Genomic DNA, 15056 nt, shown 5'->3' on the forward strand with positions numbered 1-15056 from the left:
GAGAATGACTACAGACCCGTAACTGCAAGTCGTACATCAGAAGTGTTGAAGTGTTCTTACCTACAAGTGCCAGTATCACAGTGAGCAGAGGGGCAGCAGGGAATGCAATACTCATATTCATCTCTAACATCTGCAGCAAGTCCACTTTGTAGAGACAAAAGGGGGAAAGTGGAATAAATGGGGAGAGTTACTAAACATTAATGGGACAAAAACACAACAGAGCAGAAGGGTGTGTTCTGGATGAAGATCACAACAAAGACAAATGGAAATCATGAGCTGTTTCAGGAACAAGTAGGTCACTTACCAATGAAGACAAATATTTGATGGTGAGAATACCGCAGGAGCATAGAGACTGATAATGTCTACAGGGAGTAAAACAAGGACAACTAGTCACACAATGGAAAACAAAATGAGCGGACACAAAAGAATATAACTTTTCAGAATAGACATGGAGTAGAATGGGTGCAATCGTAATCTAAATGTTAGTACCCTTCTAATGGAGAGGTAAGCACAGAGAAAAATACATAGGACCTGATTCTGAATTGATTGCAAAACCTTCCTCACATGGGCACAACCATGCGCAGAGAGAGTTAGATTTGGGTGGGGTGTGTTCAAACGGAAATCTAAATTGCAGTGTAAAAATAAAGCAGCAAGTATTTACCCTGAACAGAAAAATAATAATTCACCCAAATATAACACTCTTCACATGTTACATCAGCCCCACCTGCAGTGCAGCATGCTTTTGTCCATTTGAGAAAGATTTTGCATTTGCGATCAACTCTGAATCAGACCCTTAAACCATGAGGTGAAGTATAACATTCTCATACTATATGGGCATGATCTAATAAACAGGATTTTGGTAAATTTTAACAATTGTTTGACTAGAATAGTAAAATAACTTACAAATATAACCATGATAACAAAGGCTGCAAGGTATGAAGTGCGGGCCATCCACATACTGACAAATCTGTAATGCTCCCCTGAAACCACATTCCTCAGGAACCCTGAGAACAACAAGCAGAGACACAATCACAGTCTGCAGTAGACACAATGTGAGAATAGAAGTGGCTTACAATTTAGGAGTACAAACCCTTGTTCTCCTCATTTTCAGCCAGTGCCTTCACACTTGACATGAGAATGTCATCATATCCCAGAAACTCATCCAGTAGAAAACGACTAAACCGGTCTCCAAAGCACAAATCCCGGGTTGGGTCTGAAACCAATGAAAAGAAACCAGTTAGGAGCTTCGCAATATTGTACACTTCCTACATGCATACTGCTTTCCGGTTACATTAAGGGGGGTATTCAATGTCAGGGGCACAGCTGTCGAGCAAGCTCGACAGCCGTGCCCCTGTCCCGTTTTCGCTTTGTTCGACTTGAGCTCGGCGGATTCAATGTCCCAAGCGGCGAGAAAGGGGCGTGGCGGAAATAGATGAGCTCCGGCAGGGAGCTCGCCTATTTCCGGCTTTTCTCGTCAGAACGAGCCCGACAGCTTGTGATGTTGGGCTCGTTCTGCCGAGAACCCCTGTTCAATGCTGTCAGGGAAGACAGCATTGAATAGGGCCCCCGCAGCCATCTCCCCCGTCGGGAGATGGCTGCGGGAGCACGACAAACATTGAATAACCCCCTAAATATTTGTTCCATTATATCAAAAAAGTAATCACTTTGATATTGTGCGGATGCTTATTAGATATCCAGGAGTGTACAGCAATAATTAAGTGCAAACTTCTGTCTAGCCTAATTCGGTATGATAATATGGGGTGGTAATGCAAGTGTAAACTAAGTTTTGTTGCAGATTATGAAAAATGGTATCATTTTAAGGATTAAAGCACCCCTTACAGTATATAATCCTACCTGTATTAATGCACTCTGCAAACAGCCTTGTGCTTTTAGATCCTCACATACAGTATTAAACATAAGCCACAGTAGTAATATCACACAACATTTGATTTATTAAATAAGGCAATTTATTCAGATCATCTTTGATTAGACTAATAATCGTACCCGCAAATTAGGGTGGTGTTTCAAATCCACAATAACAACAGAAATCCTTTCTATGAAGGCATTCAATTACTTTTAAATAGTTTTAAATGAGTTTAACAATAAAATCAAATAGTGGTTGGTGCTTGCTATTGTTATATATGGATAGACATGTAATGCAATCGTTCCCACTTATAAAATCCAAAATCAATGAATGAAATATGTTTACTTGAATGAATATATATATATATATATATATATATATATATATATATATATATATATATATATATATATGGAAAACAAGGGGGGGTATCAGAGTGCGCTAGAATACAACAATGGTAGATTTAAACAATCAATGTTTAATATAAAATATATAAAATGGTACAAATATAAAAAGAGCCCCTATAGTTGGGGGTATCTCAAAAATACAGTTTGATGAACAGATATGATTGTTGTTCAATTCAGGTAGTCTTGATCACAATTAGCCCAACGCGTTTCGTCAAAACATGACTTCATCAGGGGCGGATATAGTAATCAGCAATAACTGTAAAATTATAATGCATAATATCAGTGATACATTTATGAACAATTTCATAGAGGATAAAAAATGAAGAACAAATGGAGGAGATGGAGGTGGAGAAAAAGGACGAAAATGGACAACCCAAGAATTTCTGGGCATGGATACCCATAAACACCACGTGGTGAAATAAACGGTACATACCCATATAAATCACAAAAAAAACAAAAAATTTGTCGCTCAGCAATCTCGAGTCACTTTTGGTGTGACAGCAGCAATCTACATAATTTTACAAAGAATTGTGTCACAAACATACCAAAAAAGTATTTTTGGCGGAACAAACTTCAGAATTGAAGATGTTAAACATACCGTGAAAAGACAGATGAAATCAATGCAAATTCTATAAACAAAATTCAGTTTTCATCGTGATGTTCTCAGTAACATTCCAATAAGATTTCAGCAGTCTATATAGATTTTACAAAAAATAACAGTGTATAGTATTTACCTCTACAAGAGGGATTTTTTCAAAAAAATCATACTTAAAAATTTAGAAATGTTCAAAAAATGTTTTACATACCACAAATGCAGGATGTTTCCAAAAAGAAATATCAAGAAAATTGCCAGATGTGTGAAAATCTAGACAATAGAGTTATCTTAATATTAGTAACAGTCCAGAATCGTTATGCAAATTCATCTCATTGGTCATACCCAGAGAATAAAGTGGTACTTACTATCAGAGAGCTCAGGATCTAACAACCAGTCAGCAGGGGTTCACCAATGCAAGTGAAAGTCCTGTGTGACCAGTGGGTATATATAGCAAATGGAGAGTGACATCACTTCCGGTATAGAAATAGGTAGAAACTTTAGGGATAGAAATAAGGGATATAAAGTGCTTAAACAATGCTATTTTACAAAGGAGTGTGTTTATAACTCCAAAGCGCATGTTAGTCCTCCGTTAAAAAGTACAGGCAAGGTGCTAGACAGTGTAGCAGCGTGTATATGCCGTTGGAACGCATAATTCATAGCGTGCGTTCCATTCGGCGGCCATTTTAGAAAAACCAGGAAGTGGGTGGGAAGGAGCGCTAATAGGTTCCTAAAACAAGTGAAGACTAATAACGGCACATATACAGATGAATCTCATTAATAGATGTGAGTGTAATGGTAATGTAAGTCTATACTTCCAAAATAGGGCGCATTTAAATGTGCTCCATTCTGTGTATGGACGATAATGCGTGAAACTACGGTCGAGGTATTAAATAAGGGGCTGAAATTTGCACCCGACAACCACCGAAATGCTTTTGATTTGTTCATTGATTTAAACAAATACGTCAGAAATTTAACAGTCCAGCGACATTTTCTAAAAAATCAATCTAGCTCCAATCAAGAGACAAAGGATAAACCTAGTGTTTCGTTACCTTCACATTTTTACCCAGTTGAATCACGGGGCAGTCACCTCGATGTGTTTTATGAAGCCGTAAGAGAGGACTTCAGAAAAATTAAACCTTCTAAATTCTCCTTGAAAAATCTGAACCCCCAAGAAAATAAAGCTATCAAGGTCTTGAAAAAAGACGAAAACACCATCATCAGAAGCGCAGATAAAGGTGGGGCTGTAGTCCTTCAAGATAGAACCAAATATCTAGCAGAAGCAAATAAAATTCTGGGTGACAACACAACATATATGAAACTTGCCAAAAACCCCACCACCGAATTTCAAGAAGAACTAGATTGTCATCTCCACACGGGCTTACAAAAGGGAGTGATATGCAAAGACGAATATGATTATATGATGGTGAGATTCCCAACGGTCCCAATTTTTTATCACATTCCGAAGGTGCACAAAAACCAAGAGCAGCCTCCTGGACGACCAATAATCGCCGGAGTTAACTCCCTCACAGCCAATCTTTCCCACTATTTGGATTTGCGCTTACAACCCTTTGTATTACAAAATCGTTCACATCTAAAAGATAGCACTGCGGTCCTTCAACATCTTAAAGGAAAAATTTGGTCCTCAAATTACAGTTGGCTCACTATCGATGTCTAAGGCCTCTACTCCTCCATTCCCCATACTAAGGGCCTCGAATCAGTAGGTAACATCCTGAAAACAGATCCCAACATGAGCGGTGCTGAAATCTCTTTTTTAATCAGCAGTATAGAATTCATACTCAGCCACAACTTTTTTGAGTTCAATGGGGACTACTTCCTCCAACAACAAGGCACGGCAATGGGGACCAAATTTGCCCCGGCCTATGCCAACCTGCACATGAGAGCGTGGGAGGATATCCATGTCTTTGATTCCCCATTTAAAGCTCACATCATTTTTTACGGGAGATACATAGATGATCTCCTTCTCATATGGCAGGGCGATGAAACAAGTATCACCAATTTCATCTCGTGTATTCAAGAGAATAACTTCAATTTAAAGTTTACCCATAAAGCTGATCGGAAGAAGATTGAATTTCTAGACCTCGAACTGGAAGGCATCCCCGAAAAGGAGATTCTGACGAGAACCTTTTTTAAAACCGTGGACGCCAATAGTTTCATCCCGGCTGAAAGCTGTCACCATCCTACATGGAAGAATAGCGTACCTTACGCTCAATTTCTAAGAATCAGACGGAACTGCAGCACTGTAGAAGATTACTGGTTACAATCAGAACTCCTCTATGACAGATTCTTAGAAAGAGGCTATAAAAAAGAGCCCTTGGATACGGCTAGATCCAATGCGGCCATTAAAGAAAGAAACCAGCTGCTGGAACAAAACCCAAAAATTAAGAAACCTATGAATACCAGACCTTTCATCACGCAATTTAATTGTGACAATAAAATCATTAAGAAGGTTCTTGAACGACATTGGAGCACACTTCTAAGAGACCCAATTTTGGGTCAACACCTTCCACCAAAACCAAATGTGATCTATCGAAGGGCCCAGAATTTAAAATCAATACTGGCACCAAGTAGGCTGAAACCAACCACCAAAGAAAAGACTAACACCCAGAACAACTTTTTGATCAAAAAGGCAGGAGTAACACCATGCAACAAGTGCATTTGTTGCAAGTTCCTAGATAAAGTACCCTTTAAACATACCCTTGAAAACGGATGAATGTACTCCATCAAAGATGCAGTTACATGCAATTCGGACCACACAGTCTACATGATTACCTGCGACTGTGGCTTGAAATACATCGGAAAAACAATCAGACAAACAAAAATCCGCATTCAAGAACATATGCGGAACATTAAGAACAAAGTTAAAATACATAGTCTGCCGAGACATTATTTAGAAAGACATAACTCTACAGTCACAAAAGAAAATTTCGTTTTTACTATCTTGGAAAAAATTCCCTTAAACCCAAGAGGAGGAAATAGAGGTCAACAACTAATAAAAAGAGAGAGCTACTGGATATACACTCTTGATACTTTAAAACCTAAAGGCCTTAATGAGGGCATTGATGTAGTGGCATTTCTCTGATCATTAGACCGTTCCAGCACCCTTTCTCTTCCCTCACATTATATTAGAGTTGTAATACTGTACCATATTTCTAGTTCATTATGAAACAATATGTAAATGCAAATTCTTTTCTAATGGTTATACCTATATATATATATATATATATATATATATATATATATATATATATATATATATATATATATATATATATATATATAATAGTAAGTTTGCGTTTGGCTACATATCAATAGGCCGCCTCCCACTCGGTCTTAAATGTACGCATGATAAATTTAGACTGGCCCATTACGGAGCAACGTTTAAATTTAAATTTTTATATTCATTTTTTATTTTTATATTCATTTTTTATTCATTATCTTTTCCTTATATAAGCACACCACTTTCCGGGCGTTCTCTTTATTGTTCTCCGGAGCTACATTTCTTAAAAAATCATTTTCATTACTCTTCTCTCTTTTCCTTATATAAGCACACCACTCTTTTTATTATAAATGTAGTACACATATTCAACCACTAGATGGAGCGTATATATATAATAGTTGTATTACACATATGCACATTATAAGATTTATAATCTAATATTTGTGTCTTTCACTTAATCGAATATTTTCGTTAGGACACACTCACAGTGGAATAGATTCCGTTTCCACGCAATCCTTCACTAGGCATAGCAGATCTGTATAGGTCCATCACTTCCTGGACTTTGGAACGCATATGCGTTTCACGCATTATCGTCCATACACAGAATGGAGCACATTTAAATGCGCCCTATTTTGGAAGTATAGACTTACATTACCATTACACTCACATCTATTAATGAGATTCATCTGTATATGTGCCGTTATTAGTCTTCACTTGTTTTAGGAACCTATTAGCGCTCCTTCCCACCCACTTCCTGGTTTTTCTAAAATGGCCGCCGAATGGAACGCACGCTATGAATTATGCGTTCCAACGGCATATACACGCTGCTACACTGTCTAGCACCTTGCCTGTACTTTTTAACGGAGGACTAACATGCGCTTTGGAGTTATAAACACACTCCTTTGGAAAATAGCATTGTTTAAGCACTTTATATCCCTTATTTCTATCCCTAAAGTTTCTACCTATTTCTATACCGGAAGTGATGTCACTCTCCATTTGCTATATATACCCACTGGTCACACAGGACTTTCACTTGCATTGGTGAACCCCTGCTGACTGGTTGTTAGATCCTGAGCTCTCTGATAGTAAGTACCACTTTATTCTCTGGGTATGACCAATGAGATGAATTTGCATAACGATTCTGGACTGTTACTAATATTAAGATAACTCTATTGTCTAGATTTTCACACATCTGGCAATTTTCTTGATATTTCTTTTTGGAAACATCCTGCATTTGTGGTATGTAAAACATTTTTTGAACATTTCTAAATTTTTAAGTATGATTTTTTTGAAAAAATCCCTCTTGTAGAGGTAAATACTATACACTGTTATTTTTTGTAAAATCTATATAGACTGCTGAAATCTTATTGGAATGTTACTGAGAACATCACGATGAAAACTGAATTTTGTTTATAGAATTTGCATTGATTTCATCTGTCTTTTCACGGTATGTTTAACATCTTCAATTCTGAAGTTTGTTCCGCCAAAAATACTTTTTTGGTATGTTTGTGACACAATTCTTTGTAAAATTATGTAGATTGCTGCTGTCACACCAAAAGTGACTCGAGATTGCTGAGCGACAAATTTTTTGTTTTTTTTTGTGATTTATATGGGTATGTACCGTTTATTTCACCACGTGGTGTTTATGGGTATCCATGCCCAGAAATTCTTGGGTTGTCCATTTTCGTCCTTTTTCTCCACCTCCATCTCCTCCATTTGTTCTTCATTTTTTATCCTCTATGAAATTGTTCATAAATGTATCACTGATATTATGCATTATAATTTTACAGTTATTGCTGATTACTATATCCGCCCCTGATGAAGTCATGTTTTGACGAAACGCGTTGGGCTAATTGTGATCAAGACTACCTGAATTGAACAACAATCATATCTGTTCATCAAACTGTATTTTTGAGATACCCCCAACTATAGGGGCTCTTTTTATATTTGTACCATTTTATATATTTTATATTAAACATTGATTGTTTAAATCTACCATTGTTGTATTCTAGCGCACTCTGATACCCCCCCTTGTTTTCCATTTCTATCATTTGGATCTTGTCTAACAGGAGATCCTTCAGAGGTGCTGCTTCCATTTCTAATAGCGCAGGAAGGGGTCCCCCCGTATCTATATATATATATATATATATATATATATATATATATATATATATATATATATATATATATATATATATATATATATATATATATATATATATATATATATATATATATATTCAAATAAACATATTATGACACAGAAACATACCTTTAACATCCCCCAGTTTTCCATTCTATCACTATCTCTAAGCTAAAAGCACACCATACGGTATATTTCAGTTTAACTAAATCACGGTAAAATGTGTAAGAGCTGTGTGAGGTCTGAAATGCAGAGCAACTCAGCTCATTTACTAACGCCGCTTATGTAACATTATTTTAAATATATTTTTTCTACAAAAGGAATTAGCTGCAGGAGGAGGAGGAGTGTGGCTTGTCCTTTGCACAGATCTTTATTCTCCATAGTGACAAATGTACTTGGTAAGGAAAAAATAATAATTTTTACCTTTCACCCACTGGTCAGTAGTGAATATGCTATCCATGCACTACACTAGTAATCAATGTAACCACACACTACATGCTTTATGTGCACCTGCAACTATGTAAGCACCCATAATTGAGTGAACGTGTCCTCCTATTTCCTAGTGAACAGTATACTGCATGTGGTGGTGACAATTTTTAAGACCGTGATAGATAAAACTCTCCTTTTGGTTAAATTTTATTTTTTGCATTATGTTGAGAAAGTAAAAAAAAAAAAAACTAAAAATATTCTATATTTATATTCTATAAACCTATTAAGTACACTCATGAGTACACAACAGTCTCACAGAAATAAAAACTAAGCTAAAGTCATTATTTTGCAGATAACTAATAAAACTGTACAGGGTGTGGACGATCGTAGCAGTTGGTATCACGATGGATCCTGGTGGTAAGAACTAGAATTAAAGTTAGGCCAAGGCACGAAGGACAGGTTAAAATAAATTACTGTGGGTTTTCAGATTATCACCACCAGAATCCCAACAGCCAAGATTTCATACCCAACTGTACAAAAACATGGCCTCAAGAAGTCACACACAGCTTAATCACTCACCAAGTGTCACTACCATAACAGGAATATTAAGTCTCTGTCGCGTGCTTTGAGACAGCCGGAGAAATCCATATTCAAGTGAATATTCCACTATGTACTCCTCCTGAGGCCATACTGATAGAAAACAAAAAGGTCAGAATGTAAAACAGTGTAAAGGAACAGCACAATATATTAAAATTAAGTGTCCCATATGGTCCTGGAAATCATTGTATGTTTCTTAAATAGGTAGGATTAGTGGGTACTTGTTTAGATCTTATGGTGGCGGCGCGCGCCACTCTGTGTTTGAATCCTGGCAGCTTGCTTTACTTCTCTAAGCTACGTTATCAGCGTAGTGACGGTTTGAATCTGGCAGCTCGCCAGTAGCCGTACTTCTGTAATCTAAATTATCAGTGTCCTACGCTGACTCCCGTGGCAGCCCAGCGCTGACAGGTCATTGTGGCACTTGTAGTTCCACAGAGAAATAGACAGCCCGGCACACCATAGGCTGGTGCAGTGTGCAAAACACTATTAAACCTGTTAACAATGACACTTGTCAACCTTGTTTATTCCACTATCCAGGCCAGCCCGAAGCGTGGCGAGCGCAGCGAGTCCCGCGAGGGGACGCTGAATACATGTGAAGTTATCCGCGTCCCCTCGTGGGGCTCACCACGATTCGGGCTCTGTGGCTCGCTACACTATATAAAATCAACTCCATGCCAATGTGGGGGTTGGGATCATTTGGTCTATTGTATTATGGTAGAAAGTCATTAGGTCGAATCCATTAGGTCGACATGCTAAAAGGTCGACATGACTCTAGGTCGACATGGGAAAAGGTCGACATGATTCTAGGTCGAAAGGTCATTAGTTCGACAGGTCATTAGTTCGACATTGTCTATGTCGACATTCACAAGGTCGACATGGGGTTTTTCACTGTTTTTTTTACCTGAATGTCAACACAGTCGACATGGACACAGTTTAAAGTGCACTGCATCCCCTTGCATCGCTCGCTGCGCTCGCGATGCGTCGGGCACGGTGCCTCGCTACGCTCGGCACACTATTTTATTCTCCCACCACACCCTAGTGGATGGTAGGGCATGAAATACCGCCTGTCGGCACATGTTGGCTCAAAAAACAGTGAAAAACTCCATGTCGACCTTGTGAATGTCGACATAGACAATGTCGAACTAATGACCTTGTCGAACTAATGACCTGTCGAACTAATGACCTTTCGAACTAGAATCATGTCGACCTTTTCCCATGTCAACCTAGAGTCATGTCGACCTTTTAGCATGTCGACCTAATGGATTCGACCTAATGACTGTCGACCATAATGCAGTAGACCAAATGACCGCATCCCCAATGTGGATAGTGGGGGTATGAAAAGGTCAGTAGGACGCGTACCGCGTCCGCTCGCAACGCTTTGGGCTGGTGTGGATAGTGGAATAAACAAGGTCAACAGCTGTTAAGTTGACAAGTGTCATAGTGAACAGGTTTAATAGTGTTTTGCACACTGCACCCCTATACCCAACTAAATTTAGATGCACCCTTTGTTAGCATCTAAATGAAGACGCTACAGCGTCTAAATTTTGATGACCCCTATTTCTCTGTGGAACTACAAGTGCCACAATGACCTGTCAGTGCTGGGCTGCCGCGGAGTCAGCGTAGGACGCTGATATCATAGATTACAGAAGTAAGGCAGCTGGCGAGCTGCAGGATTCAAAGTGGCGCTACGCTGATAACGTAGCTTAGAGAAGTAAGGCAGTTTGGCAAGATGCCAAGATTCAAACAGAGTGGCATGCGCGGCCGTGAAATTAAACAAGTACCGATTAGTGCTATGAAAATGAATGCTCTTTCCTGTCTTTCACACTCCCAGTCTGTATTCCTGTGACAACTTTGACATGCTTGCAGTCATTGCTCGGGAAGTTTTTTTTAAGGACAGTAAGAAAATCAAAGATCAGTTAAGTCTTTCTAGTGAAATTAGGAGACCGCTGCAGTTTAGGTTCCCATTTCTTCCACGTTATTATTACATGCCTCAAGTTAGCCATATTAACAGCATAGTATCTTGTCACACACAATGCATGAAGCACAGTAGTTGGTGGCCTGTACTCTGAACATGGGCATTAGCTACCTCATTTGGCTGATCCCAAGCCACAGACAGGCATCTGCCTACATTCGTCCTTCAATCTAATATAAAAACAGCTAAACAGACATTTTGTGTTTGCTACGTATCCCTCCCCAAACACTTCACTTTGGCCTCTTCTGGATATTTTACATGACTGATAGATTTAGATAAAAGGTTTATGGTTACTTTTGCAGCCATGAATGAAAAATAGCCAATCTTTCCTCCCCTTCATTGCAGACTAGCAATTTTGTTAATTTACAATTCTGCGTGAGAGTTCTGCTAGATCCATCCTCATTTGAATATCAATGCATGTATTCTGCGGCCTGTAAGATTATTGATCTATTCCGGGTCCTGAAAGTCATCCAAATGAGTGTCTGGAAAAGGAGCATGGGAGAGATATCCGGGGGCTGGGGTGACCATGAATAGCGAGTGATGGTCCTTTGCAGAATTACAAAAGCCTCCATTTGTGCAGGTATATGAAAAATGTCTTAAAGATTTATATAAGGTGGTGCATATCCCTTCTAGGATTAACCATCTTTACCCACCTTATTCAGACCAATTCTGTGGGGGGTGGGCACCTTTTATTTTTGGTGTTTAGGGACATTGGATGTTACTTCTTGAGCAGGTCACACTATCTTCATTGTAACTAGTGACCCCTTAAAGCTTTTAGTGCTTACATTCAATGATTAAAACCATTGACTAATAATCAATTTACAAATTTATAATATTATCTGCAATGTGGCTAAATTGCCTATAGCCAGAAGCTGAGAAACTCCCATCCCGCCAACCTGCAGTACACTTATGTATCGCAGCAGTGTATGGACCATTCAACCCCTCCCTGAGCTGCCCAAAACATTGTTTTATCAATGAAGCTATAGTAGTAACATATTTTTTCCTTAACAAAGTCTTTTTTTTTTATGTAAATTGTTCCGCCTACAGTTACAAACAGATTGTAGGGTGTATTTAAAAAAAAATAAAAAATAAATCATGTTTATATTACCATTTAATTAACATATTCTACAGCACTTTAAAAAAATGCGTGCAGAGAGCTGAGCAGGGAAAGCAGCAAGGAAACCAGAGAGCCAGGTATGTGAAGCCGGCGATGGGCACATGTAGAAGGCGGAGGGACCCGGATAGTGTATAGGAAGCGGGTGCACAGGCAGCCTGTGATTGGCTGAGAGCTTTCTCAGCCAATAGCCGATACGTGCACCAGCCGCCATACCCAGCTCTCTCATCCCCTTGCTGCATTCACTGCCTACTGCCCCTGCCCACCTCCAGGCTGCACATAAGATTTGTTAAATCTTATATGTAGCCAGTCCGACCTCCTGACTCCGAACCGATGCGCATGGGACCGCGCATCAAGTTGGAAGGGATGTCTGCACACCTGAATCGGGTGAAATCAGGCCCATATCGCATAGTGTATGGTGGCCTAAAGTCTTTCACAGGATGCAAGATAAAAGCATTTCTATACACTTCTGAAGATAGGCATATACTGTCCAACCCAACAAGATGGTCTCTTATCACAGGCAGAGCTAAACTGTTTTATCCTTTACATCAGTCTGTGTGACAAATGTTCTTTGCACTGCTACTATTGTGCTTCCAATAAATGCCATAAATCACTATAACAAAGTTTATATTTGCTTCTATGAAAAACAAACACTCACCTTTACTGGCAGCATCACTGAAAGATAGCGCCTGGCTCTGATTATCGGAGGCACGGGTCATACTTTCCAGTGACGGCTTTAAAAATACCTTGGGTTCAATGTCAAGCTCGAACTGCAAGTAAAGTGAAAAATGCAATACTTGTAAAAGAGCAGAATTAAATGTTAGCTATCAACCACTAGTGGAAATAGCCCGCACGTCAGCTTAAATCATGTCAAATTAAAAAGGACACAAAAATCTAAAATTGTCAGATGCATGGCAAAACTTAACTAGAATAGAAGCTGTCATTTTAGTTATATGCTGTGATCTAAATGTTCTCTTCTTTAGAATATTGTTCAGGAGCGCGCATTGCATGGAAAAATAAAGACGTGCAATTTGAACTAGACGTGATGCAATTTGAACTAAAAATGTAAAATCGCATGCGATAATGGCCCCATGGGCCTTATTCTAGTTCACTCTCTGACAAAATCCTTCTTAGATGGACAAAACCATGTGCACTGCAGGTGGGGCAGATGTAACATGTGCAGAGAGAATTAGATTTGGGTGGGGTTTTACTTCAAAGTGAGATCTATATTGCAGTGTAGAAATAAAGCAGCCAGTATTTTCCTGCACAGAAACAAAATAACTCACCAAAATCTAATTCTCTCTGCATATGTTACATCTGGCCCCCCTGCAGTGCACATGGTTTTGTCCATCTAAGAAGGATTTTTTAATCGGATCCGTGGTGTGCTTAAACAGCACACATCGGATCGGATCGCATCCCTAGTGCATGCACTGCGATCCGATGTATAGCTAGTACAAAAAGTATGTGCAGCACATACTTTTTGTACCGTACTATGTGATGCGCGGGAGCGCGCATCGCATAGTACAAAACGGAGCCATACACAACGGACCGTGTATGGGCTCCTTTAGACCATGAAGGCTGATCCTCGTTGGGAAATAGGTGCCACATTCAGACCATCATCCCACTAGCTAAGGGAGAAGTGACGGGTCTGACTTGGCGGTTATTAGGGTTGCAGTACCCAGGGCCGGTGCAAGCTTTCTTGGCACCCTAGATAAAAAAACTTTTGCATTCTCCCCCCACCCCCTTGTATGAACATATACATAAATACACTGCCTCCCTCAAACATACATACACAAATATATATATATATATATATATATATATATATATAGAGCAGGGTAGGATCATACTATGTGGGGATGACGACACGACCATTTCGTGAGCGGATGGCAAATCACCGCTATACCATCCGGCTTGCCCTTGAAACTGGTGCAACAGACAAACCGGTCGCCAAACATTGCATGGAATTTGGACACCAGGTGGCAACCATCAAATCTATGCTCATCGACCACGTCCCTGCACCCCCAAGAGGTGGTGACAGGGTCAAGACCCTAAAACAACTAGAAGCTCGATGGATATTCGATCTTGATACGGTAGCCCCAAGGGGCTTAAACGAAAACAATCCACTCAATTGTTTTCTTTGACACGCATTACCTTTTTTTACCTATCCTTACCCCTATTTTTAGTCTTTTCTTTAAAGACGTTTTTTTATAAATAATGTCATGATGAAATTTATATAATATCACTGTATATTCCCTGGAACTGTTAACTGATACTGTCCCCCAGCTTTCCTTGTATGTAAGACACTGCATAAATTGCTACAAGCTGCTGGAACGCAAAAATCGCCAGCTGACACGCACAGCCATCTTTGTACTGTGTATGAGGAGCTGTCTGGCTCCGTTTTTGGGCTGAAGTGCGACTTTATATATATTTTTCATGCTCCTTTGTTTGAGTATATGCCCAGCGCTATGTAGGTAGCTGCATACTTGCACTTGCACCCGCATAGATTATCCCCAAACAGCGAAAAAAGCGGTGGAACGCACCAGATAGCGTCTGGAACGCACAGCCATTTTGTTTTTGTGTTGAACTGCCGCAAATAGCCTATCACAAGGCATGCTGCAGTCACATGGTGCGCCTAGTGTTGAGACACACAGGCACCCGTACCAGCTGAACACAGCTGAGCTAGATACAATTAGA

The 15056-nt window shown here is 39.4% G+C and overlaps 1 protein-coding gene across 1 annotated transcript in view; it reads right to left on the reverse strand.

The window, feature by feature from the left end:
• TMEM259 (transmembrane protein 259) overlaps positions 1–15056 on the reverse strand; it is a 40595-nt gene that overhangs the window by 18697 nt on the left and 6842 nt on the right. The window contains exons 4-9 of the mRNA XM_083182262.1: positions 13018–13129; positions 9256–9366; positions 1091–1213; positions 904–1004; positions 305–362; positions 61–144 (exon numbers count right to left, since the gene is read on the reverse strand). Of these exons, the coding sequence (XP_083038388.1) occupies positions 61–144; positions 305–362; positions 904–1004; positions 1091–1213; positions 9256–9366; positions 13018–13129 (589 nt within the window). The remainder of the gene's footprint in view (positions 1–60; positions 145–304; positions 363–903; positions 1005–1090; positions 1214–9255; positions 9367–13017; positions 13130–15056) is intronic.

Source organism: Crinia signifera, chromosome 1 (genome assembly GCF_055691185.1).
Source record: "Crinia signifera chromosome 1, ASM5569118v1, whole genome shotgun sequence".
NCBI lineage: Eukaryota > Metazoa > Chordata > Amphibia > Anura > Myobatrachidae > Crinia > Crinia signifera.